This window comes from Nakaseomyces bracarensis (genome assembly GCF_045282275.1).
Source record: "Nakaseomyces bracarensis strain CBM3 chromosome Unknown Scaff11_0, whole genome shotgun sequence".
Lineage (NCBI taxonomy): Eukaryota > Fungi > Ascomycota > Saccharomycetes > Saccharomycetales > Saccharomycetaceae > Nakaseomyces > Nakaseomyces bracarensis.
This window is the reverse complement of record NW_027263957.1, coordinates 742,346-767,183: the sequence shown is the minus strand read 5'-3', so window position 1 is coordinate 767,183 and position 24,838 is coordinate 742,346. Positions and strand designations below refer to the sequence as shown.

The following is a 24,838-nucleotide window of genomic DNA, read 5'->3' as shown; positions in this document are numbered from 1 at the left end:
ATTGGAGGTTCAGGATCACAAGGTGTGGTTGTAGAAGACGATGGCTTGTGCTCAGAAGGTGGTGAGTTTGATGAGGCCGTTGGTTGCGAGTTCCATGGGTTGTTACCAGATGGTGGTGAGTTTGATGAGGCCGTTGGTTGCGAGTTCCATGGGTTGTTACCAGATGGTGGTGAGTTTGATGAGGCCGTTGGTTGCGAGTTCCATGGGTTGTTACCAGATGGTGGTGAGTTTGAGGAGGCCGTTGGTTGCGAGTTCCATGGGTTGTTACCAGATGGTGGTGAGTTTGATGAGGCCGTTGGTTGCGAGTTCCATGGGTTGTTACCAGATGGCGGTGAGTTTGATGATGGAACAGACAAGGTGGAGGGCTTGTGTATTGGAGGTTCAGGATCACAAGGTGTGGTTGTAGAAGACGATGGCTTGTGCTCAGAAGGTGGCAGGTTTGAGGAGGCCGTTGGTTGCGAGTTCCATGGGTTGTTACCAGATGGTGGTGAGTTTGATGAGGCCGTTGGTTGCGAGTTCCATGGGTTGTTACCAGATGGTGGTGAGTTTGATGAGGCCGTTGGTTGCGAGTTCCATGGGTTGTTACCAGATGGTGGTGAGTTTGATGAGGCCGTTGGTTGCGAGTTCCATGGGTTGTTACCAGATGGTGGTGAGTTTGAGGAGGCCGTTGGTTGCGAGTTCCATGGGTTGTTACCAGATGGTGGTGAGTTTGATGAGGCCGTTGGTTGCGAGTTCCATGGGTTGTTACCAGATGGTGGTGAGTTTGATGAGGCCGTTGGTTGCGAGTTCCATGGGTTGTTACCAGATGGTGGTGAGTTTGATGAGGCCGTTGGTTGCGAGTTCCATGGGTTGTTACCAGATGGCGGTGAGTTTGATGATGGAACAGACAAGGTGGAGGGCTTGTGTATTGGAGGTTCAGGATCACAAGGTGTGGTTGTAGAAGACGATGGCTTGTGCTCAGAAGGTGGCAGGTTTGAGGAGGCCGTTGGTTGCGAGTTCCATGGGTTGTTACCAGATGGTGGTGAGTTTGAGGAGGCCGTTGGTTGCGAGTTCCAAGGGTTGTTACCAGATGGTGGTGAGTTTGATGAGGCCGTTGGTTGCGAGTTCCATGGGTTGTTACCAGATGGCGGTGAGTTTGATGATGGAACAGACAAGGTGGAGGGCTTGTGTATTGGAGGTTCAGGATCACAAGGTGTGGTTGTAGAAGACGATGGCTTGTGCTCAGAAGGTGGCAGGTTTGAGGAGGCCGTTGGTTGCGAGTTCCATGGGTTGTTACCAGATGGTGGTGAGTTTGATGAGGCCGTTGGTTGCGAGTTCCATGGGTTGTTACCAGATGGCGGTGAGTTTGATGATGGAACAGACAAGGTGGAGGGCTTGTGTATTGGAGGTTCAGGATCACAAGGTGTGGTTGTAGAAGACGATGGCTTGTGCTCAGAAGGTGGCAGGTTTGAGGAGGCCGTTGGTTGCGAGTTCCATGGGTTGTTACCAGATGGTGGTGAGTTTGATGAGGCCGTTGGTTGCGAGTTCCATGGGTTGTTACCAGATGGCGGTGAGTTTGATGATGGAACAGACAAGGTGGAGGGCTTGTGTATTGGAGGTTCAGGATCACAAGGTATGGTTGTAGAAGACGATGGCTTGTGCTCAGAAGGTGGCAAGCTTGAGGATGGTGTGGAGTGAGAAGATGGCTTGTGCTCCGATGGTGGAGTAGAGTGCGACGAAGGCTTGTGCTCCGATGGTGGCAAGCTGGAGGATGGTGTCGAATGGGTAGATGACGTGTGCTTGGATGGTTTATGATCACAAGGTGTTGTTGAAGAAGATGATGGTTTATGCTCTGTAGGTGGCAAGCTTGAGGATGGTGTGGAGTGAGAAGATGGCCTGTGCTCCGATGGTGGAGTAGAGTGCGACGAAGGCTTGTGCTCCGATGGTGGCAAGCTTGAGGATGGTGTGGAGTGAGAAGATGGCTTGTGCTCCGATGGTGGAGTAGAGTGCGACGAAGGCTTGTGCTCCGATGGTGGCAAGCTTGAGGATGGTGTGGAGTGAGAAGATGGCCTGTGCTCCGATGGTGGAGTAGAGTGCGACGATGGCTTGTGCTCCGATGGTGGCAAGCTTGAGGATGGTGTGGAGTGAGAAGATGGCTTGTGCTCCGATGGTGGAGTAGAGTGCGACGATGGCTTGTGCTCCGATGGTGGAGTAGAGTGCGACGAAGGCTTGTGCTCCGATGGTGGCAAGCTTGAGGATGGTGTGGAGTGAGAAGATGGCTTGTGCTCCGATGGTGGCAAGCTTGAGGATGGTGTGGAGTGAGAAGATGGCTTGTGCTCCGATGGTGGAGTAGAGTGCGACGAAGGCTTGTGCTCCGATGGTGGCAAGCTGGAGGATGGTGTCGAATGGGTAGATGACGTGTGCTTGGATGGTTTATGATCACAAGGTGTTGTTGAAGAAGATGATGGTTTATGCTCTGAAGGTGGCAAGCTTGAGGATGGTGTGGAGTGAGAAGATGGCCTGTGCTCCGATGGTGGAGTAGAGTGCGACGATGGCTTGTGCTCCGATGGTGGAGTAGAGTGCGACGATGGCTTGTGCTCCGATGGTGGAGTAGAGTGCGACGATGGCTTGTGCTCCGATGGTGGAGTAGAGTGCGACGAAGGCTTGTGCTCCGATGGTGGCAAGCTTGAGGATGGTGTGGAGTGAGAAGATGGCTTGTGCTCCGATGGTGGCAAGCTGGAGGATGGTGTGGAGTGAGAAGATGGCTTGTGCTCCGATGGTGGAGTAGAGTGCGACGAAGGCTTGTGCTCCGATGGTGGAGTAGAGTGCGACGATGGCTTGTGCTCCGATGGTGGCAAGCTTGAGGATGGTGTGGAGTGAGAAGATGGCTTGTGCTCCGATGGTGGAGTAGAGTGCGACGAAGGCTTGTGCTCCGATGGTGGCAAGCTTGAGGATGGTGTGGAGTGAGAAGATGGCTTGTGCTCCGATGGTGGAGTAGAGTGCGACGAAGGCTTGTGCTCCGATGGTGGCAAGCTGGAGGATGGTGTCGAATGGGTAGATGACGTGTGCTTGGATGGTTTATGATCACAAGGTGTTGTTGAAGAAGATGATGGTTTATGCTCTGAAGGTGGCAAGCTTGAGGATGGTGTGGAGTGAGAAGATGGCTTGTGCTCCGATGGTGGAGTAGAGTGCGACGATGGCTTGTGCTCCGATGGTGGCAAGCTTGAGGATGGTGTGGAGTGAGAAGATGGCTTGTGCTCCGATGGTGGAGTAGAGTGCGACGATGGCTTGTGCTCCGACGGTGGAGTAGAGTGCGACGATGGCTTGTGCTCCGATGGTGGAGTAGAGTGCGACGAAGGCTTGTGCTCCGATGGTGGCAAGCTTGAGGATGGTGTGGAGTGAGAAGATGGCTTGTGCTCCGATGGTGGCAAGCTGGAGGATGGTGTGGAGTGAGAAGATGGCTTGTGCTCCGATGGTGGAGTAGAGTGCGACGAAGGCTTGTGCTCCGATGGTGGAGTAGAGTGCGACGATGGCTTGTGCTCCGATGGTGGCAAGCTTGAGGATGGTGTGGAGTGAGAAGATGGCTTGTGCTCCGATGGTGGAGTAGAGTGCGACGAAGGCTTGTGCTCCGATGGTGGCAAGCTTGAGGATGGTGTGGAGTGAGAAGATGGCTTGTGCTCCGATGGTGGAGTAGAGTGCGACGAAGGCTTGTGCTCCGATGGTGGAGTAGAGTGCGACGATGGCTTGTGCTCCGATGGTGGAGTAGAGTGCGACGATGGCTTGTGCTCCGATGGTGGCAAGCTTGAGGATGGTGTGGAGTGAGAAGATGGCTTGTGCTCCGATGGTGGAGTAGAGTGCGACGAAGGCTTGTGCTCCGATGGTGGAGTAGAGTGCGACGAAGGCTTGTGCTCCGATGGTGGAGTAGAGTGCGACGATGGCTTGTGCTCTGATGGTGGCAAGCTTGAGGATGGTGTGGAGTGAGAAGATGGCTTGTGCTCCGATGGTGGAGTAGAGTGCGACGAAGGCTTGTGCTCCGATGGTGGCAAGCTTGAGGATGGTGTGGAGTGAGAAGATGGCCTGTGCTCCGATGGTGGAGTAGAGTGCGACGATGGCTTGTGCTCCGATGGTGGCAAGCTGGAGGATGGTGTGGAGTGAGAAGATGGTTTGTGCTCCGATGGTGGCAAGCTTGAGGATGGTGTGGAGTGAGAAGATGGCTTGTGCTCCGATGGTGGAGTAGAGTGCGACGATGGCTTGTGCTCCGATGGTGGCAAGCTTGAGGATGGTGTGGAGTGAGAAGATGGCTTGTGCTCCGATGGTGGCAAGCTTGAGGATGGTGTGGAGTGAGAAGATGGCTTGTGCTCCGATGGTGGAGTAGAGTGCGACGATGGCTTGTGCTCCGATGGTGGCAAGCTTGAGGATGGTGTGGAGTGAGAAGATGGCTTGTGCTCCGATGGTGGAGTAGAGTGCGACGATGGCTTGTGCTCCGATGGTGGCAAGCTTGAGGATGGTGTGGAGTGAGAAGATGGCTTGTGCTCCGATGGTGGCAAGCTTGAGGATGGTGTGGAGTGAGAAGATGGCTTGTGCTCCGATGGTGGAGTAGAGTGCGACGAAGGCTTGTGCTCCGATGGTGGCAAGCTGGAGGATGGTGTGGAGTGAGAAGATGGCTTGTGCTCCGATGGTGGAGTAGAGTGCGACGAAGGCTTGTGCTCCGATGGTGGAGTAGAGTGCGACGAAGGCTTGTGCTCCGATGGTGGAGTAGAGTGCGACGATGGCTTGTGCTCCGATGGTGGCAAGCTTGAGGATGGTGTGGAGTGAGAAGATGGCTTGTGCTCCGATGGTGGAGTAGAGTGCGACGAAGGCTTGTGCTCCGATGGTGGAGTAGAGTGCGACGAAGGCTTGTGCTCCGATGGTGGAGTAGAGTGCGACGATGGCTTGTGCTCCGATGGTGGCAAGCTTGAGGATGGTGTGGAGTGAGAAGATGGCTTGTGCTCCGATGGTGGAGTAGAGTGCGACGAAGGCTTGTGCTCCGATGGTGGCAAGCTTGAGGATGGTGTGGAGTGAGAAGATGGCCTGTGTTCCGATGGTGGAGTAGAGTGCGACGATGGCTTGTGCTCCGATGGTGGCAAGCTGGAGGATGGTGTGGAGTGAGAAGATGGTTTGTGCTCCGATGGTGGCAAGCTTGAGGATGGTGTGGAGTGAGAAGATGGCTTGTGCTCCGATGGTGGAGTAGAGTGCGACGAAGGCTTGTGCTCCGATGGTGGAGTAGAGTGCGACGATGGCTTGTGCTCCGATGGTGGAGTAGAGTGCGACGAAGGCTTGTGCTCCGATGGTGGAGTAGAGTGCGACGATGGCTTGTGCTCCGATGGTGGCAAGCTTGAGGATGGTGTGGAGTGAGAAGATGGCTTGTGCTCCGATGGTGGCAAGCTTGAGGATGGTGTGGAGTGAGAAGATGGCTTGTGCTCCGATGGTGGCAAGCTTGAGGATGGTGTGGAGTGAGAAGATGGCTTGTGCTCCGATGGTGGAGTAGAGTGCGACGAAGGCTTGTGTTCCGATGGTGGAGTAGAGTGCGACGATGGCTTGTGCTCCGATGGTGGTAAACTAGATGATGATTTATGGTGAGGAGGTGGAGGGAAAACATGAGTTGAACATGTATTGTGCTCAAACGGTGGTTTGTGATGAGGTGGTGTGTGATGAGGTGGTCTGTAGGGTGGTGTGTGCGTAGTGCATGTAGTATGTCCAATAGGTGGTTTGTTATGTGGGGGAGGTGGTTTATTCGTAGTACATGTAGTATGTCCTATAGGTGGTTTGTTATGTGGGGGAGGTGGTTTATTCGTAGTACATGTAGTATGTCCAATAGGTGGTTTGTTATGTGGGGGAGGTGGTTTATTCGTAGTACATGTAGTATGTCCTATAGGTGGTTTGTTATGTGGGGGAGGTGGTTTATTCGTCGTACATGTTGTATGTCCTATAGGTGGTTTGTTATGTGGGGGAGGTGGTTTATTCGTAGTACATGTTGTATGTCCTATAGGTGGTTTGTTATGTGGGGGAGGTGGTTTATTCGTAGTACATGTAGTATGTCCAATAGGTGGTTTGTTATGTGGGGGAGGTGGTTTATTCGTAGTACATGTGTTATACTCAAAAGGAGGTCTATACAAAAAGTGCCTTTTCTGCAAAGGTGTTGAATCAAATTCGTTTTCCAAGATGTAAGATGTATTCCCAGAGGACGAATATAGAATGCATTCATGTGTAATAGGATCCAAAAAACCGTTGACACAAATATTCGTTCCATCTCTTGAACATGGTAGCTCGACATGGTAAATAGTTTGAGTAACTGTAGAAAATTCTTGTTGAATGGTTGTGACACCAGAACTTATTGTAGATGTGTAGTCAATATTATCTAAGCAATTCAACGAATAACTCACTGTAGCAGGACAACCAGAGTCATTGTCTTCTAACCAATAGAAATATCCACTAAAGTCATTGGTTGTTTCTTTGGGTGTAATCAAAGAAGCATTCAATGAAACAACATTGTCCCTATTTAGGAAAAAGAACCTTATTGGGTAATAGACATTTTCATCTAAATGAACGGTTAGAGTTGGCATAGACATATTCGAGGCACTTACTGAATAAAAGCGGTAGTTACCAAAGTCACTCTCGGTTAAACCGTGTTTGCAACAACCAAATGCATTTTCAGCTCCAAAATTAACCAGCATTAAATCGTTGGCTGAAATGTGAAAGGTGTGTAGACCAGAAATTTTAGGTTTGAAATAACCATATAAAACCATAGAGAAATTTGTTACGGTAAAACTGTCTGGATAGTTATAATTGGATGGTAAAGTACTCTCTTCTGGTGTGCAACCATATTTAGGAACATATCTGAAGTCTAAAATACCGCTAACACTATCTGCGCTTCCAAACATTTTATTAGCTTTGTATCCAGCTCGTGGATAGTTCGGGTCTAAATAATCATTATTAAAACACGTTTCGTTCGCAAAATCTGGTTTCTGGGGACAAAAGCCTAATTGTCCATCAGGCCCGACACCATTTTCACAGGGAATTAAAGGATTTCTGTATTCATAGTTGTACAATTCTAACCTCAAACCATTTTTATAGGTTGTCTTTTCAGAGGAACAACCAAGAGGATAAGGATTAGGCGCATTAGAATTGCCGATTGCTGCTGTAAGTGAGGAACCAAAAGTGGTACCTAATAATATACGAGATATTTTCATCTTAGGCGTGCAATGAACTTGGTGATGTATGTACTATATTTCATAAACATTCAAATGGAAATAAATTTAAGGAAATATTATGTTCATTTTTTGACCTCATTTTATAACTTTTATATTCAACAATTTTTCCTAAAGATATAATGAGTTTAGTATCATTAAGGGAAAAAAAGTTATTCCCCAGTAAAATAACAGATAATGTAATAATTCATTTAGATGTTGTTTTTTTGTTTTTTTTTATTTCAAGTTTGTTTGTTTTTTCTTCTGTATAATTTCCTACATTCTACTAAAGTATATTTTTAAATTTTATTCCATTTTAGTTCGATAAAGTGGTGGTACCTGTTGTTTTTGGTGTTTTTCTGTCTAGACCATGTGCATATTTGTGGATTAAATTTTGTCGGTGCTTTGTTGTTCTTTACTTTCAGCTTTCTGTTTTAATTCGCTGGTGAGTTGATGTTGTTGTTCTTGTTTTTCTTTAATTCCCAAGAGCGGCTATCATAACATTTTAGTATATGACTAAAAGAACCAACTGAGTCAAGTACAGTAACTTTCGTAGAGCATAAGATTCAATGACAGTAATGTTTAGAGCTTAACTACCAGATGCCAGCATCGCAATAACTTGTTTCAAAGTAAAATACCAAGTTCTAAGATATGCAATTCTGGAATTCTGTATAATGCTATAAGTAACTTGACATGTACAATAGAATTTTTTTTAGTTTTTTTCCGTTTTTGCACGTATTTATTTTGTTTCTTTTGTTTTTTGTTTTTTTTCCCAGTTCGGGTTACTAACAAAATGAATTTCTCATATATTTTTTTTTTGCTTTAATAAGAAATGAAGGAAAACAATCAAAAAGATGTCTAATACTAGTTGAAAGCTAGAATGAAAGAATAGAATAAGTTAAAAACTGAAATATAATAAGCTAGAGCCAATACTTGTAAGATACGTGTTTGAAAAAACTAGTTCTATTTACAGCTTTTAGTTTATCACTATATTGCATTGTTGTTGTTGTTGCTTTTCGTGTTTTTTTTTATTAGCGTAGTCCTGTCTATTAATAGATGAACCCTTTACATTGATTATATCATAATACGTGTGCTGGTTTTCATCATTAACTCCTAATTACCGCACCATCTATCTGCTTAGTCACTGAAAGATATATCCGAGTAAAAGGTTTAAGCTAATCCTATAACATCAAGGGAATTCTATTAAAAAATAAACTACTATTGGAATAAAGATGAAAAAATTGCACTATCTAACAACCACGAAGAATACCGTGTAGGTGTCTTTTTTAATTTTTATCAGAAATGAGTAGTAGATCCAAATCAAATAAGGAAAAAAAATAAAAAAAAAAAGAAGAGCTAGAAGAGTTCGATAACTGAAGCTTACGTATGTTTTCAATTGTATTATTCAAAGGATTATTCTATAAATACAAATGTAAAAGCTAAAATGAAGCCGAAGGATATGCATTTCAACAGTTTTATTTCTTCATCATTGTTTTTTTCTTACGGCTTTCATACGTCAGAGTATGTGCTGAGGTTCTCCCAAGGCAAATACTGCATCTTGAAACAATGTTTATTTATAGTTATTCTCTTTGTTTTTTCTCGTTTTTATTTATGTTCTACTTGGTATCGTCTGGAACATTGATGTTGTTGTGAATTAAAAATAAACAAAAAAAAAAATAAAAGAAAAAAAAAAAAAAAAAAAAAAAAAAAAAAAAAGAGGGTTCTCTGAATGGTGTAAATCTACCATATTTTATTGGTGAGACTACGGTTCTGTCTGTTATTGAATATATTTAAATTTTACGTAACATCTTGCTTTTTGATGTAGATCTTTCTGGGCTGTCGATCTCCCTGCATCTCAAAAACTCCCTTTATTTTTTTTTTTTTATCATTACTGAATCTCTCTCTGCCTTGCATTTTACACTGATATTCTAAATTTTTTCGCACATGAAAAAATCTCCAGATCATTTTACCTTTGGTTTATTTCTTTTTCTTCGGGCAAACTTTTTTGTGGTTTTTTTCTTTTATTCATGCAGCCAGGGTTTAATCCTTTAATCTAGTGCCTTCCTTCAGATTATTCTTAGACACATAATGCAACAACAATATTAAAGTAAAAAAAGAATAATTCTAATAAAAATATATTCATTCACTACGCTTATTTACAGCAAGAATAGATCGGACTCAAAATTAATCTTCCACTCTCCCTCACGGTAATAAATAAGATCATCGTCATCACACCTACGTTTCTCTGAGAATAAGTTGTATAAGCATACAGCATCTGGTACCTCTTTATGCATGCGTTGTTCAAATCGATATTTATCTATAGTTTTCTTTTATTTCCGTTACTCACAAAATGTAAGATACAGAAATCGATTGTAAGGAACTTGGAATATACAAGAAACTGTTTCAGAATTATTGATCCGTAAATCGCCCTTCCTTTCGATAAATCCTTTAATTGCAGAAGTAACTATATTTCGAAGTGATCTCAGCTGTTTACCCCGTAAAAACCCCAAATTTATCAAAACAAAAAGACTACATTTTACTGTTGTTTTTTGTTTGAAGAAGCATGTTTATTTTTTTTCTTTAGGACTATTTAGGAATTGCGTTGATATAATCATTCTTTGCTTGAAATGTGTTCAACTATATTCTAGACCCAGCCTTATAGACTTGCAAAAAGTTTTATTTTTACATAAGCCATTTTTTTTTTTCTTTTCTAGGTAAAGAGAATAAAAATAACCACTATAGTCAATGGAAGACACAGATATTTTAATTTAAGCAATTTCTCCTTGAAATTGTGCTGTTATCTATCAGATTTTATTCGCGACATATTTTACCATTTCTAGTATAATTGAAGATCGATTAGGAATAATCATATTGTAGACAGCTAGACATTTAGGTGTGATACTTTACCTTAAGTATTCTTGTTAATGCAAAAAATTTATCGAATTAAAATAACTAAATGAGTACCTTTTTATTTTAAGCATTGTTTATGATGTTATTTGCTACAGTGGATCCATCTGTAGTTAATTCTCAATAATTACTTTAGTTAGAAAGCTATTACCCACATAGATTCATAGTGAATTGATATGCTATAATGACATTGAAGCAACTTAATTACAAAAAAACCAAACAGGCTGGTCGTTAACTTACTTTGCTGTGTTTAATCCTTGTATAGATTCACAATAACCTATATATTGATGACAGGTCAGTCAAATATACCTGCCTGTACTTTTATGCATTCTCATTCAGCAGCTGAACAGTTATTATGGATGATTCGCTTACAAAAAGATAATATGCATTGAATATAGAATAATTGTTATACGCAGCTAGACAGTATATGGTCAAGCCCATCACATTCATCTTGTACGACCTGTGAGAATGAAATGATGTATGTCCTACATATTGTTGCATCAGATACTTAACTGCATCAAAAGAGAACAAACTTAAAAGCAATTTGGAGAGTACTCAGGTAAATAGAAGATAATGGGCTCGAGAAAACGATATTGTTAAGTACATCCTAGAAGGATATGGATATAGGAATATGATTATGTCATATTTAATTTATCATGATAAATGAGAGAGGCAAAATAGGAATGCAAGTTAGTTTATGGATGTGTTCTCGCAATTTACGGTTCATTTACTTTTAATCCTAAAACTTAAAAACTTAACAGCACATCAATCATGATATTATTATTACAATGTACTAAATTAAAGGCTGAAAATTCAGAGAAGATGATGTCAAAAAATTGCCTTAGAGATGAATAAAAAATTAAGGGAAAAAGACTACAAATAAGGTATCGGAAAATACTTCGTCACAAATAAAACCTAGTGCCTTGTGATGATATTTCATTTTCTGTTCTTCGTTATATGGATTTCTTTAATGGAAGATTTTTTGATTTTGCGGCTTTCTGAATAATTTTCAGGCAGAAAAAATTTCATCTTTTATTTTTTTTCGATGAGCATCTTCTTGATGACAATATGATATTCAATTGATTCACTAAATGAATTGCTAATTATTATCGTACTTAAATTACGAACTGAAAGCCCATTTTATGCCTAATATAACTAGTAGTTATTTATTCTTTTTAAGTAATGATTAATGATAAAGATAAAATAATCAAGGACTTTGTTTTAAAAACAAACCCATCTAAAATAAACTCTAATAATGATACAGATACATTTAGGCAATTCATTGAAAACTTTGATTATTTAAGGACAAAACTGCTCTTGTCACAGAGCGAGTTATCAGATAAGGACCGACTGTTTCTAACAGATACCCTTTCTATATGGTTTTTAAGGTCCGCCCAATTTATTAAGAGCAAAAAAATTGATACTAATGCTTATAAAGGTACACTAAAGCTTGAACTTCTTACCCCCAAAAACTCAGATTTAATATTTCAATTTATTGTGGATTTTTGGGCCGAAACTGGCCCTGCACTAGTTAATGCATTGAGAGACCTATTTTCTAAATTCATGACGTTATCCAAACTAGTTCAAGAACCACAGGAGTACCAGAAAATGTGCCAAACGTGGTTGTTCCACATATTGCAGATACCTAGCACTTTGAAAGTACAATATTATTTAATTGAAGCACTAGCATCAGATATTGACCTTTTCCAAATAATTGAAAGGAAGCCTGATTTCATTCATAAATCATTATCCCTTATGAATATTGATTCGTTATCAACTCCTGTAGGTAAATGTACTGTGAATTTGCTCATAAATATCTTTAATGTTCACTACAATGGTAATATTGACAAAATTGATGACTGGTTAAATATATGGAAAGCCACTTTATTAGAATTTTTGGATAATAAAAAATACATGAAATCGATTAATATCTATATCCTTGAACCATTATTAAAATTACTTCCAAAGGAAGTTTTTCAAAAGTTTGTTAGGATAGGATTTCATGAAAGCCCAGCACAGTTACTCTCGGTTTTGAGATTGGGACAGGAACTTAAGATTGAGGAAGAGCCTTATAAAGATGATAAAATTGTAACTATGGAAACTGTTAAAGATCTGTTACATACCAACACCTATAAACTACAAGCTTTTGAGCTCCTAACTTATTCTATTAAATCATCCAAACCAGTTGACAAAACTATCTTCGATATCATCAAGACAAGTATTAATGCATTTTTTTTAGATGTTGAGATTGAAACCAGAAACTACTTTTGGAGTACTTTTAAACATTTTCTTTACAGGATACGTGATTCAACATATGCACTTAATAGAGACGCTGTAAAATTAACTAAAGCTGGAAAGTTCCCAAATGAAGCACAAGAAAAGTTGAATAAAGTTAGTGTTAGCGAGGATTTTTTGAAGTGGTTCGTTGATCTCTTGATATTTCATATGATTCCTGGCTCTTCATATCAATCAAATCACCTAGCTTTAAAGCTTTTAATGTTGCTTTTAGAACTTGGGCTTGACAAAAATTCGGTAGGCATAATATTACCTTCTCAAGACAAAAGGGAGTTTCCATTCCATTTTGATATCATTTCTAACAAGGCAGTTTTTAGAGTGTTACTTGACAACCTTACTTCCAAATTTCCAGATATCCGTGAAAATAGTAGAAACATTTTATTAATTATCATTAACTCTCTTGAATCCAATGCTTTACAGGAAAATATAGATATGGATGATCTATTAGAAAAGGCAAACTTATATCTACAGCTCTATCAATATTGTGATATTGGAGCCTCATTGCACGAGTTCTTGTTCTCGATATCTTTCAATAAGAGAGGATATGTTATGAAAATGTTAAATCAACTTGATAATATGCTAATGAACGTTGATGAGATTGATACAATGTATATAATGCAGCCTATTGGAGGAGTTTTTATCGGTTTAAGATCGGTTATGGCGTTGCACACTGAACAAAAATCGGAGGATCTAAAAGATACTCTTGTCTCTCAAAGTTTGGATCTAGTGATGAAAAATTGGAGTGTGATGAAAGACATTGTTTGTCATGAGTCTTCGGATAGTATTGTTCCAGCTAAATACCAAAATGTTGATATTGCTGATCATATAATAACTACGCAAGCTTTTAGAGCTATAAAGGAGGCTTCTGAACTCGTAGAAGTTTTGCTTCTGAAATATCATATCTCTATTAACCAACTTCAGAGTATAGGGCAGCTATTGATTGAGCAGTTGTTCTTTATCAGACATAGTGGAGCATTCCAAGCCGTTCTTCCTGCTTTCCGAATTTGCGTTGCACTATGTCAACAAGATGCTCCAGATGTTTTGAAGAAGTGGCTAGTAGAATCCTTGCTTATCATTGAAACAAAAACTCAACATATTACTAGAAGATCTGGTGGTATCCCGTTCATCATTTCCACAATCGTGGCATCTGAAAGGGACGATGATAACTCCAATTTGAAATTCGCGTTTGATAAACTAATTAGTATAGTAAACATTCCATTAATAGAGTTTCAAGATGAGCTTGATTTGCCTCAAGTTAATGCTTATAACTGTATAAAGGCAATATTTGTGGAAACTAAACTTTCTAGAGCTTGTATACCTTATGTTACTGGATCTCTGGAGTTATGTTTAAGAGGTTTTGTTTCAGAGTTTTGGGCGATTCGGAATTGTGCAATGATGTTATTTACAGCTATCCAAAATAGATTATTTGGGAAATCAGGAAAAGATTACGCAGCCAGACTATTCTTCACTAGATTCCAAGGTGTCAGAGAATTATTGCTATCTACTTTACAGAATGCCACAGATTCGATTGTAAACGACCATGAAGTAGATAGAAATATTGAGAGTTTGTTTTTAATAGCTAATTTAGTGTCAAGATTAAAGCCGACTTCTGGGTTTGACGGATTAGACGAATTTGTTGTGTTGCTTAGAAAGAGTTTAGTATGTAATAACTGGGAGGTAAGAGATCTTGTGGCAAGAGCCATTGCCAAATTAACTATAAACAATGAAACAGATATCATAAAACTCGTTGATAATTTAAAGATTGCTAATCAAAATAAATTACATGGTGATTTATTGTTATTGAAGTATATCCTGACTGAAGTTAATGAAAGCTACCATGTTACGATCACACCGAAGATAGTTGAGTGTTTTATCAAAAAGTTGAATGAGTTGATGGTGACTAATTCTTGTTGGATAACCTTAAAAACTTTTTGTGAGCTAACTGTGAAATTGTTTGAACGCCATAGTTATGTTGCGAAAAGTTATACGAATGTTCTTTTAAAATTATTAGGGCATTTATATTGTGAAAACGTAAGGATTTATAGACAGGATGCAACTAGACAACTTGCTCTCGCAAAAATACTATCTATACTCTTAAAAGAAGAAACAAGAGAAAATGTACAGGATATCCTACTACTTACATTATATTGTGATTACTACGAGTGTCACAAAGTAGCTCTTGACCACATTTTAGTGGATATCTCAATTCTTGAAGGTTTAGAGGGTGATTTCTTCGATATTTGTAAAACTCTTTTTATTAACCAAACTATCCTACCTAATATACGTGCTCTATGTCTTCACGTGTTGACCGCCGTTGATACACTATCTGGTAAGATACTGGTAATAGAAACACTAAAAAGTACCAATATTGAAGCATTATTTGTTAAGTCGATCGAATTATTAGGTAATGTTATTAATAAGGCAGATATTAATGAGTTGTGGCCTACCCTTGCAAAGAATTTTGCTGATGATCAAATTGTGGATATAAGATTCGCATCCTTGAATTGTATCGTGCATAATAGGGACCTATTCTCAAATCCAAATATCCTATTCCAATTATTTTTGAATCTAGAGGATGACGATGAAGATATTAGAAAGAAAAGTGCCAGGCATCTTCACATAAATCTATCGAAAACGAAAAATCATTGGGTAGACATCTCTCCGAGCTATGTAGAGTCAAAATTCTCGGATATACTTCACATCAATGAAGATCTCAAAATTGACTTCTTGCAGTTAGCTGAAACGAAGCTGAAGAAATATTTGAGCGCGATTCCTTTAGATTTAAGCAGTGAAAATGTTGATAATAAGTCCATGTTTGAAACTGAAAAAGATAACCAGTATTGTAATGAGACTATCCGATACATAAATCTGGTTTATATATTACTAAAAAAACCTGAAAAACCTTTGTTTAACTCTCTTAAAGTTTTTGCGTTGATGTATTTAGAAAATTTGGAAAGACACATCAATGAAAGACAAATAGAAGATAAATGCTTGGGATGGTTAACTAATCCTGAAATATTCTCTAGAATGTACGTTTTGAGACTGATGTTAATTAAAGTCGCTACTGGTCATCTTCAAAGATTGGATGATATTTTACAAAACGCCAAGGTACATCCAGCTATTTTCTTACCGACATCGGATTGGTTTGATAAGCATCACTAATAACTAATTTATAGAAATGATGTAGTTTATATTAAATAATGAAAAACATATTTGTTGACCTTTACGGCACCTAAATATAAAATATAGAAGACTGATTGCGAATCGGTGTGAAAAAGCAAAAATAGGCCGAATATATTTCAAGCCAAAAATAATTGATATGACTAAGCAATGTTTACCAATGGATAAAACAAAAGTTGAGATACATTAAAAAGCTTTTAAAGAGCAAAATTTAATAACTAGATATGGTAATTAAATAAATCATAAGAAGAAAGAATAATTAAAAGCCTACAATTTATATATATTTTGAGAAAAGCGACAAATAAGGAAACCAAGACCAAATTATGGCATTTAACTCAATTTTTAATCATGTGGTTGAATATCTAAACCAGAATGATTTATGCAATCTAGCCTTATGTTCAAAAGATTTATCAGAAATAGTTTCGATTCATTTGTACCATACAATTCATATTTGTAAAGATCCTATATTAAGAAGTGAAGCAGGTTTCTTAGATAGCAATTGCAGCTATATTTCTGGTTACAGGTCAGTTCTCAAAAGTCCAGATCAAAATGACATGTTCCTTTTTGACAGAATCCAAAGACTACTAGAAAGTAGTCACTTAAAAAATATTAAACGTATGATTGTTAATAACGAGACTTTCAGTGATATTAACGAAGGGATGGAAGTATTACTCTTACTACTCCGAAAGGTTATTGAATTAGATCGCATAGAAGATCTTGATATTCGTAATGCACAGATTTTTAAAGTTTTATATGAGGACTACATAAAATTGTCCTGCCTGAAAAGAATTAATATATTCAATTGGAAAGATTTAAAGAGCTGTCCTTCCAGGAACAAAATAAAAATTCTTAAGGTAACTTTTCCGTTAAAATTCGACTTCAACGAAATTATAGAAGCAGATATTAAGAACATTTTAGAGGATCAAATTAGCTTTTTGGAAATTAATGATCTGGCATATTCCTCTAACAGAGTATTCACGCAATTAAAGCAAAATAATATTAAGATGAACCGCATTATAGGCTTAAGTTACAGTCATGTTCACCACCTCAATATTGGCTGCGTCTCAAAGACTAATCTTTTGGAATGTGTTAATTTAGCGGGTATACAACGTTTAGAATTGACCGTTAATTGTGAAGAACCTGATTGTACCTGTTTAGAGGATTATTTGTCAATGTTAGCACCCGAGTTAACGAGCTTAAGAAGACTATCATTGTCTCAAAAACATTTTACAACACCTCCAAATCATCAAGAACAGGAAGATTGGGATGTTCAAATAGGAAGGTTCATCTTAAGAATTCCCGATGCAGAAAGGTCACTTACTACACTAATTATACGACACGATCCGCCGTTTGAAGGATTTTCCGAAGATAGTGTTGATGGTAATTACATTCGTAGAAGAAATCTATACTCAGCTTTACTGCCTAAACTTAAAGGACTTAAAGAATTGATTGCACCAGTTATGCTACAGACTCTCAGTGCTTATGAAGTTCTGGTGGCAGACTTATTGTGGAATGGATGTGAATGTGAGTTTTGCAAGAATTGGCTTCCAATATTCGATCAATATATTATGAACCATCAATACTATTCTAAAGAGGAGGGAGACTACAAAGATATTATACCAACACCTTTTTCTGCATTTTCAGGGTTTTCTCTTTCTCAAAGAACTCTTACACAAATTAATTCATTGTTTGACATTACAGATACTGCCCCGATGTCCGTTACATGGGACTTTCATACCTATGAAAATATCAGACACTTTTCTGATTATGATTGTCATTTTGATGAACGTTTATTTGGAATTCTTGCTACTGTAATCTCTCATTTCTTCAATGGTTATATGGATTACCTTGCAGTTCAATTACCCCGGTTACAGTTCGCTCATTTCTCAGGAATTTACTACACTATAGATTCCGAAACACGTAAATATTATTGTGTATATGACTAAATTCAAACATATAAATTCTTTATGAATTAGAACAATACTATTTTTAATAACTCACATAAAGTGCACTTGAATTACATGATTAGAAGAGGCAGATGACTAGTTGTCTGAAAATTACACTTTGGTAAAAGCCTGTGTAGTATTTTAAACAGAAATAGAAATGTTAATAAAGAACTAATCAACTCACACCAAAAGCGCATCTTTTATTTGTTAGTACTGGTGTTTATCGTCTATCGATAAAATTGTCATGCATGTTATATACTTATCAGCACGTGATATCTACTCTAACAAAATAGGAAGGCCGAGCCCTAAATTCATAAAGATATCCTGAAAAATTATCATAATTGAAGGAGTACATAGATCCATACAAAGAATAGTTTAATTGTATCCATCATATACCCAATATACATTGTCTGAACAGGTATTTGAAATACCTGTTTCTGTTCTATAACTGCGTTAAAGTGATATCTCCTTCCTATGCAATTAAACATACAGTTCGAATATTCAAGTTAACAATTAAGAGAACAACTAATACTATTTCTTAACTGTCTAGCTTTTATCTAAATCGAACCAATATAATATTTCATATTCTAGGTCTAATTGGTTTGCATTTTTTATTGGTAAGATTCAATAACTAAAGGAAGAATTAACAGTTACTCTAATCATTCTACCATTGCCCATTATACTTGTACATAGTAATCATTGCAATACTCTCAATTCAAAAATTTTTCCTTTTGTTAATTTAATAATTTAGGAAGGGTCCCTCTATACATTGTAAATGAAAAAGATAGATAAAAGTTGACAATTTTATACATTACATTTTAGAAGGACAACGCATTGAAATAAGCTAAGTAAGAATGCTTCGAAATAAAATACTGCGAAATAGACTGATTTTATTACATTTATCCTACAAAAATACCCATGGTATTCAACGAAATATTAGTAAGAGGGTATTTATCCTTCACAATAGACACTTTTCGACAACAAAGACCATACAAGAAGTATTTCACATAAAAGATAACAAGGAACCAAATACTTCACATAATGAAAAAGAGTATGTTTATATCAATTCAGATTCTCCTCATGAACAGAGTCTTCATTTTTTAACTCATACAAGTCCTAGTGTAAACACTGTCAAGATTAACAGTGAAATTTCCCCCAAAAGAGATGAAAAGGAAGAGAATGAGATAAATTTCGTCACTGAGCAGAAATTCAATTACGTTTGGCTGCCTTTAATTAAAGAATACTGTCTCGATGTTAATAACTATGATATTCCTATAAATATAGTGGATAAGAGTATAAAATTTACTTTACCGCAATTTATGAAAGTGTTGTATTCATTGATTGAACACAAAAGACTTCTCGATGTGCATAAAATATTCTTGTCAAATACAAGCCTATTACATATATGGAGACATGATAACTCACTGAGAGACATGTACAAAGATTTATTGGAATTGATGTTAGACGTTGAAAAGGAGCTTTTGAACTTTGAAACCATAGAAATTGTATTTTCTGAGTACATCAAAATACCGTCGCCGAAGGCAAAGTATATTACAATCGGACTCCGAGCCTTCATCGATAATAATGAATTTCAGCTAGCAAAGGCTTTCTATATGCAATCTCTCACACATCCTGGGAATTTTCCTATGACCCCAAATGATCTACACCAGTTTTTATTAGAGATATCTCATTATAATGATCTCCCGAATACAAACCTCTTTTTTGGAACTTGGTTATCAGCAAGATGTGTTGAAAAAGATGATGTTACAAACTATCCTTTAATCGAAACTATGCAACTAGTACACGGTATGATTTTGTTATTCCAAGATAAAGTTCAGCTTTCTCAATTTATAAATAATGTTATTGTCCAAAAATCAGGGTATTTACAAAGTGTTGAATTCGAATTAACGCAATATCTAAACAAAGTATGGAGAGTTCTGTCGGATGTAAACCCAGAAACTGAAGAACGTGATACATTATTTAATAATTTACCAGAGTATCTTAACCTTCTACTTCATACACCGATAAAGAGAACCAATTTTTATTCAAAACTATTAGATTACTGTACCATTTCTCGAGATATCCAAAAATTTACCGAAGTGGTAGCAGTTATCGAAAAAGATGTAGGAGTCAACATGGATGTTACTGTCAAGGAAAAAGTTGGTCAGATTTTATCCCGATCTCGCAAATTTACTACGGCTCTAGAATATTATGAAGATCTAATAATAAATGGTTCTGATGGTGCATTATTACCAATAAAACATAGTTACTTAAATGATCTATGGTATTGTATTACATTAGATTATCCTGTTCTTATTAAGGTTATTGCAAATGAGCTTCGATTAACTTTGAATAAGAAGAAATATCACTATCATTTCCCCTGGCTTAAATTTTATTTACAGAAAATAACACAAATCAAAATGTCAAAAATTAATGGTGGTATTGGTTGGAATGCGCTAAACCTACGAGATGCTGAATATGGTAACTTGATGACGTTAGATAGAGCTATTAAACAAAGGGATACCAAGACAGTAGACTTAATTATTCAACAAACGATGAGGGATGGCCTTGTACCTAATTTCCATTTTTATTATACGTTGGTTAAGGCATTATTGAAAAACTCTCTTATTACTTCTGCGAAGATTGTCGACGATAATATTAGGAAGTCATATCATTCTATTCCTGAAAAGTTAAATATTTTATGGCTGCGAAATGATATAACAACTAGGTCAAAAGGCAAAGAACTTTCTCATACAGAAATGAGAAGGATGATAGCTGGAATTTTAAGAGGTTATATGGATTCTAAGAAGAAATCTCTGGGTTATAGGGACTACATAGAACTTACCCATCTGGCCATAGACTTTTCCCAATACACATTAGCAGACAGGTGCCTAGAATTAGCCTGGAACAATTTCCAAAACAAGAAGAACGCTATAGATTGGAAAATTTTCTATATGACATCAATAAAACTGTCTACTAGGGAGCTCGACTTGGAAGATGTTATGGAAACCATACGGCAATGGATTAAGAATAAAGATGCATATATCTTGACCCATGGTAGTATCAGGAGGATCAAAGGTTACTTAGCCTACTTCCCAAAAAAACTTGCTGACTCCCCTGATTTAGACAAGGCTATGCTAGATAGAGCTTACCAAGATCTCAATGTATTAAAGACTAAGTATCTGGATTACAAATTCCAGGGATTGAATGATATGAAGAGACTCTGTAACTTCATCGAAACCGCTTTCGACAAAGAGATAGAAAGACTTCACAACAAGAAAGGCGAAATAATAAAAGAATCAACGAAAAACAACTAAATAGGTTTTATAAAATCATAATTTTTCTGTAAATAATTCACCTGCATTTTATTTATATTCAGCATAATGATCATGTAATATATATCAAAAAAAAAAAAAAAAGTCACTCCTAATATACAAAAACAAACTAATCATCAACCATCATGTGGAAACATATAGTACAATTACGAGTATACATTGTGCTTTATGTTGTAATGGCATACGTACAGTTACCCTCCCTTGTGCCATCACTGTAACGAGAAAGAAAAGAGAAAATAAAAAAAAAGGCCGATTGACAGTTGATTGGTTGGAACCAAACGTACATAATGATATATTACATTGGACCAATTGAAGACGGTTGTGAAAGCTTTCTTAATGCGGTTTTACCCGGAAGTTGGCAATTCCTTCAGGTAAAAAAGAACGCAGGGGACTAGACGATCCTTCCTTTTAAATTTTTTTATTTTATTATTTTTGTTTTTTTCATTGTTTAGACGCAGTGAAGAATAAGCCGACAGTTCCGAGCATCGGTGAGAGGCTATTGGTGTATGAAGGGGGGTGAGGTGAGGAAAGCTTTGAAAGGTGAAGTTGTGCTCGAGATTATATATATTGTTAAAGGTAGAAGGTTATAGGATGTCTTCCATTATTAGTGGTTTTTCCCATTTTTTTGTTTTTCGTTGATATCTTTTAGACAATGGGTTTTCTTAGTTATATTATAATTATTTAATAAGTCTTTTTTTATTGATTTATTTCTTTCATACCCTTTATCTATACACAACATTAATAGTTCAAGAAAATTTTTTGATATAAAAAGTAATAATATAAAACTAAAATAAACAATGGCTAACAACGTCACTAAACTACAGAGATTATTCCAAGCTTCAAGCAAACCTATTTGGTGGAGGCACCCAAGATCAGCTTTCTACCTTTACCCATACTACGGTCTATTAGCTGTTGCTGTCTTGGCACCAATCTGTTATATTCCAAATGCTGTTCTAGGTATTAAAGCTAAGAAGAACTTGGCTTAAATGAGAATACACAGAAAAAAAAAAACAAACAAACAAATTTAACAATAATACAAAACAACAAGACAAAAAAAAAAAAATCAGCCCTAGATAGAGGTCTCTTTCTCTTTAATATTCATACAAAGGAAAAATTTTGAACTCTTTTAACAAAAAAAATTTTAACTTTTTAACTTTATTCTTATTTATTTTATTCTATATAATAACAAAAAAAAATTCATATAATGGAAATAACAAAAATTAAACGAATCACAATTTAGTATTTTTGTTCTTATCGATTTTTTTTTAGTTTGATATTAATACATATATATTTTTGTAATGCAAGGGTGATTAAATGTTCTCTATAATTCAGTTTTAATTCTATTGATTAATTCTTCTTCTTCCTGTTCATCATCCCATTGGAATTCATCATCGCCTTCAAGGAAAGCAGCAAGCAACTCCTTTTGTTTTGCTTTATGAGTTCTCTCTTGTAACACTTTCTTCTGCTCTTCTATTTTCTTCTTCAAGAGTTCCATCTTGGCTTTGTTATCTATAGGTTTGCCTTTTGAGGCAGGCCTAGAAGAAGCAGGTGTGGTTTGTGCCGTACCTGGTAAGCTATTTCGCGAAGAAGCAGAAGATGAAGACGTCGATGGTCTACTCGAATTAGCATCTGATTTATTGAGGAATGACTTATCTATACGATCCAAAAGACTACCTGACTTCTGCGATTTAGTCTGAGTCTCACTAGGCTCAGCCCTTGCTTTAGCCCTTATATGAGGAGCGGTAGGTATTGTTGTTGATTTTGGACCAGTAGGGACCCTAACCCCCGGAATAGGCGAAGTCCGTTTAACCTTAGATGGACTCTCACTTCTACGTCCTTGTAAATATGACTGGTCAATACGATCCAGCAAAGTCTTTTCCTCTCTTACACCTACCTTCAGCCCATTTCTAAACTTATCTTCATCACCATACTTATACTCGTCTCTAGAATCATTTTCATCTCTAGACCTTTCTTTAAACCTAGCCTCTCTAGACTTCAAATTCAATTCTCTAGACTTGCGATGCCCTTTAGCAGGAAGTTTTGTCTCCGGTTCAGGATCAGGAGCATCTGCCCATTTAGACTCAAGCATATGGCTATAGTTTATAATTGCTTCTTATGTGCCCTCTAATTTGTGATACCTCTCCTCCTCTTATATAATTGATCTCCTTCTTCCCTCCTGCTTATTTTTTTTTTCTTTCTTCAACTCTGGTTATAAATTTTTTTCAAAGATTTTAAATTTCTTTGCTTATATCAACTCTTATTAAAGAAAAAATATTTTTAAGATAAATGATTACATATTCTATAAACTACAGTACTGTTCCGAATTCTTGTTTATTCTTTCATTTGAATTTTTATTCTTCTGTTAAAACAACATTTCTCTTGAACCCATTACCAAGGATGACTCTTTTATAAGTTATTTTTCTTTAATTTTTTTGCTTATATTTCCTTTATTTTTTTTTTTTAATTTTTTTTTTTTAATACAAAATTCTAAAATAGTTTTATATTATTGATGTTATATGTTTACCATTCCTTGTTTTCTTACCTTACATTTGCTTGAAGTGGAACTCCATAAGTTATTATTGAAAGCAGATGAGTAAAAGTGTTCAGGAGACGTTTGAAGTGGAGGTAGAGGATGACTCGCATCAGACGATGGTTTCCAGGTTGAATCAGGAGTATCTTAAACCTAATATTGGGTTGTTGTTTCTTATAGTGTCACAATTATTTAACTCGTTGATGGTTGTGTCTACAAAAGTGTTGGAGCTGGATAGGGAGGGTTTGGAACCCGATGAGCCTTCGATTCAGCCCTTACAGATACTTCTCGTGCGTATGATCATCACGTATATCGGTACGCTAGTTTACATGCATATTAACAAACAAAATATAGAGCATGTTCCGTTTGGAGACCCCAAGGTGCGTCCTTGGCTTGTCCTAAGAGGTGCAATGGGGTTTTTCGGAGTGTTCGGTATGTACTTCTCGCTGTTATACCTGACTATCAGCGATGCTGTGTTGATCACATTCTTGGCTCCCTCTGTGACAATTATCCTTGCGTGGCTGATACTGAGAGAACACTTCTGTAGGGCCGAGGCCATTGGTTCGTTCATATCGCTGACAGGGGTGGTCCTCATTGTGAGACCCTCCTTTTTATTCGGGGATCCACAAGGTAACAGCGATGATATCGCTGAAACTATGGACCCCAGGAAGAGATTGATCGCGACTTTGGTGGCACTCTGGGGTGTAGTAGGTATAAGCAGCGTGTGGATTATTATCAGATATATAGGCAAAAGGGCACATGCTATAATCAACGTAAGCTACTTCTCCTTAATCACGGGCCTCATTGCGCTGTTTGGGATACTGTTCATCCCATCAGTGCACTTTCAGACCCCAAGGACCCTAAAACAGTGGTTGCTGTTTGCCAACCTCGGAGTATGCGGGTTCTGCCATCAGTTATTACTAACTATCGGAATACAGAAAGAAAGAGCTGGCCGCGGAACATTGATGTCATACACAAACCTTATCTACGCCGTGTTCTGGGATGTCCTGCTGTTTAGACATTGGCCAAGCTTCTGGTCCTTATGCGGAATGATATTGATTACCGGCAGTACGTTATACGTGGTCAAGATGAGGACATCAGAAGCAGAAACTGAAAAACCGAATCAGGAACCTAGCGACCTTGAATCCGTCGCCATGGAAGACCTAAGTGCAGTAAGAGAATGATAGAAAAGAATATTCAAAGGATACCAATTTTTTTTTATATATTTACAAACACACAAACGATTAAAAAAAAACGTTTAATATAGACTATTTATTTATAGGGGTATATGTATTTCAGAGCTTAAAAACAACAACAATAATACGCAGCTAAATTTAAATATAAATGATATACAACCATTCCAATTGAGTTAATAAATCCGTTATGTATATATTTAAAAATCGATCACGGGTATTATATCCTTGCACGATGTAGGGGGTT

The 24,838-nt window shown here is 37.7% G+C and overlaps 6 protein-coding genes across 6 annotated transcripts; 5 read left to right on the top strand and 1 right to left on the bottom strand.

Moving 5' to 3' along the window:
- Positions 1 to 11,294: 11,294 nt before the first annotated feature.
- On the top strand, positions 11,295 to 15,569 carry TRM732 (tRNA methylation protein TRM732; the record flags this gene model as incomplete). Its single annotated transcript, XM_071053503.1, has 1 exon — positions 11,295 to 15,569. One exon carries the CDS (start codon positions 11,295 to 11,297, stop codon positions 15,567 to 15,569), a length of 4,275 nt encoding a protein of 1,424 aa, XP_070910911.1.
- A 341-nt stretch (positions 15,570 to 15,910) lies between these two features.
- Positions 15,911 to 17,533, top strand: ROY1 (Roy1p; the record flags this gene model as incomplete). Its single annotated transcript, XM_071053502.1, has 1 exon — positions 15,911 to 17,533. The coding sequence occupies one exon, from the start codon at positions 15,911 to 15,913 to the stop codon at positions 17,531 to 17,533; it is 1,623 nt and encodes a 540-aa protein (XP_070910910.1).
- An 854-nt stretch (positions 17,534 to 18,387) lies between these two features.
- On the top strand, positions 18,388 to 20,850 carry PET111 (Pet111p; the record flags this gene model as incomplete). The annotated part of the gene is made up of 1 exon (XM_071053501.1): positions 18,388 to 20,850. The coding sequence occupies one exon, from the start codon at positions 18,388 to 18,390 to the stop codon at positions 20,848 to 20,850; it is 2,463 nt and encodes an 820-aa protein (XP_070910909.1).
- Positions 20,851 to 21,665: 815 nt separating this feature from the next.
- On the top strand, positions 21,666 to 21,854 carry COX7 (cytochrome c oxidase subunit VII; the record flags this gene model as incomplete). The annotated part of the gene is made up of 1 exon (XM_071053500.1): positions 21,666 to 21,854. One exon carries the CDS (start codon positions 21,666 to 21,668, stop codon positions 21,852 to 21,854), a length of 189 nt encoding a protein of 62 aa, XP_070910908.1.
- Positions 21,855 to 22,189: 335 nt separating this feature from the next.
- Positions 22,190 to 22,957, bottom strand: GFD1 (Gfd1p; the record flags this gene model as incomplete). The annotated part of the gene is made up of 1 exon (XM_071053499.1): positions 22,190 to 22,957. One exon carries the CDS (start codon positions 22,955 to 22,957, stop codon positions 22,190 to 22,192), a length of 768 nt encoding a protein of 255 aa, XP_070910907.1.
- A 500-nt stretch (positions 22,958 to 23,457) lies between these two features.
- Positions 23,458 to 24,582, top strand: RNJ42_03334 (uncharacterized protein; the record flags this gene model as incomplete). The annotated part of the gene is made up of 1 exon (XM_071053498.1): positions 23,458 to 24,582. One exon carries the CDS (start codon positions 23,458 to 23,460, stop codon positions 24,580 to 24,582), a length of 1,125 nt encoding a protein of 374 aa, XP_070910906.1.
- Between the last annotated feature and the right edge of the window lie 256 nt (positions 24,583 to 24,838).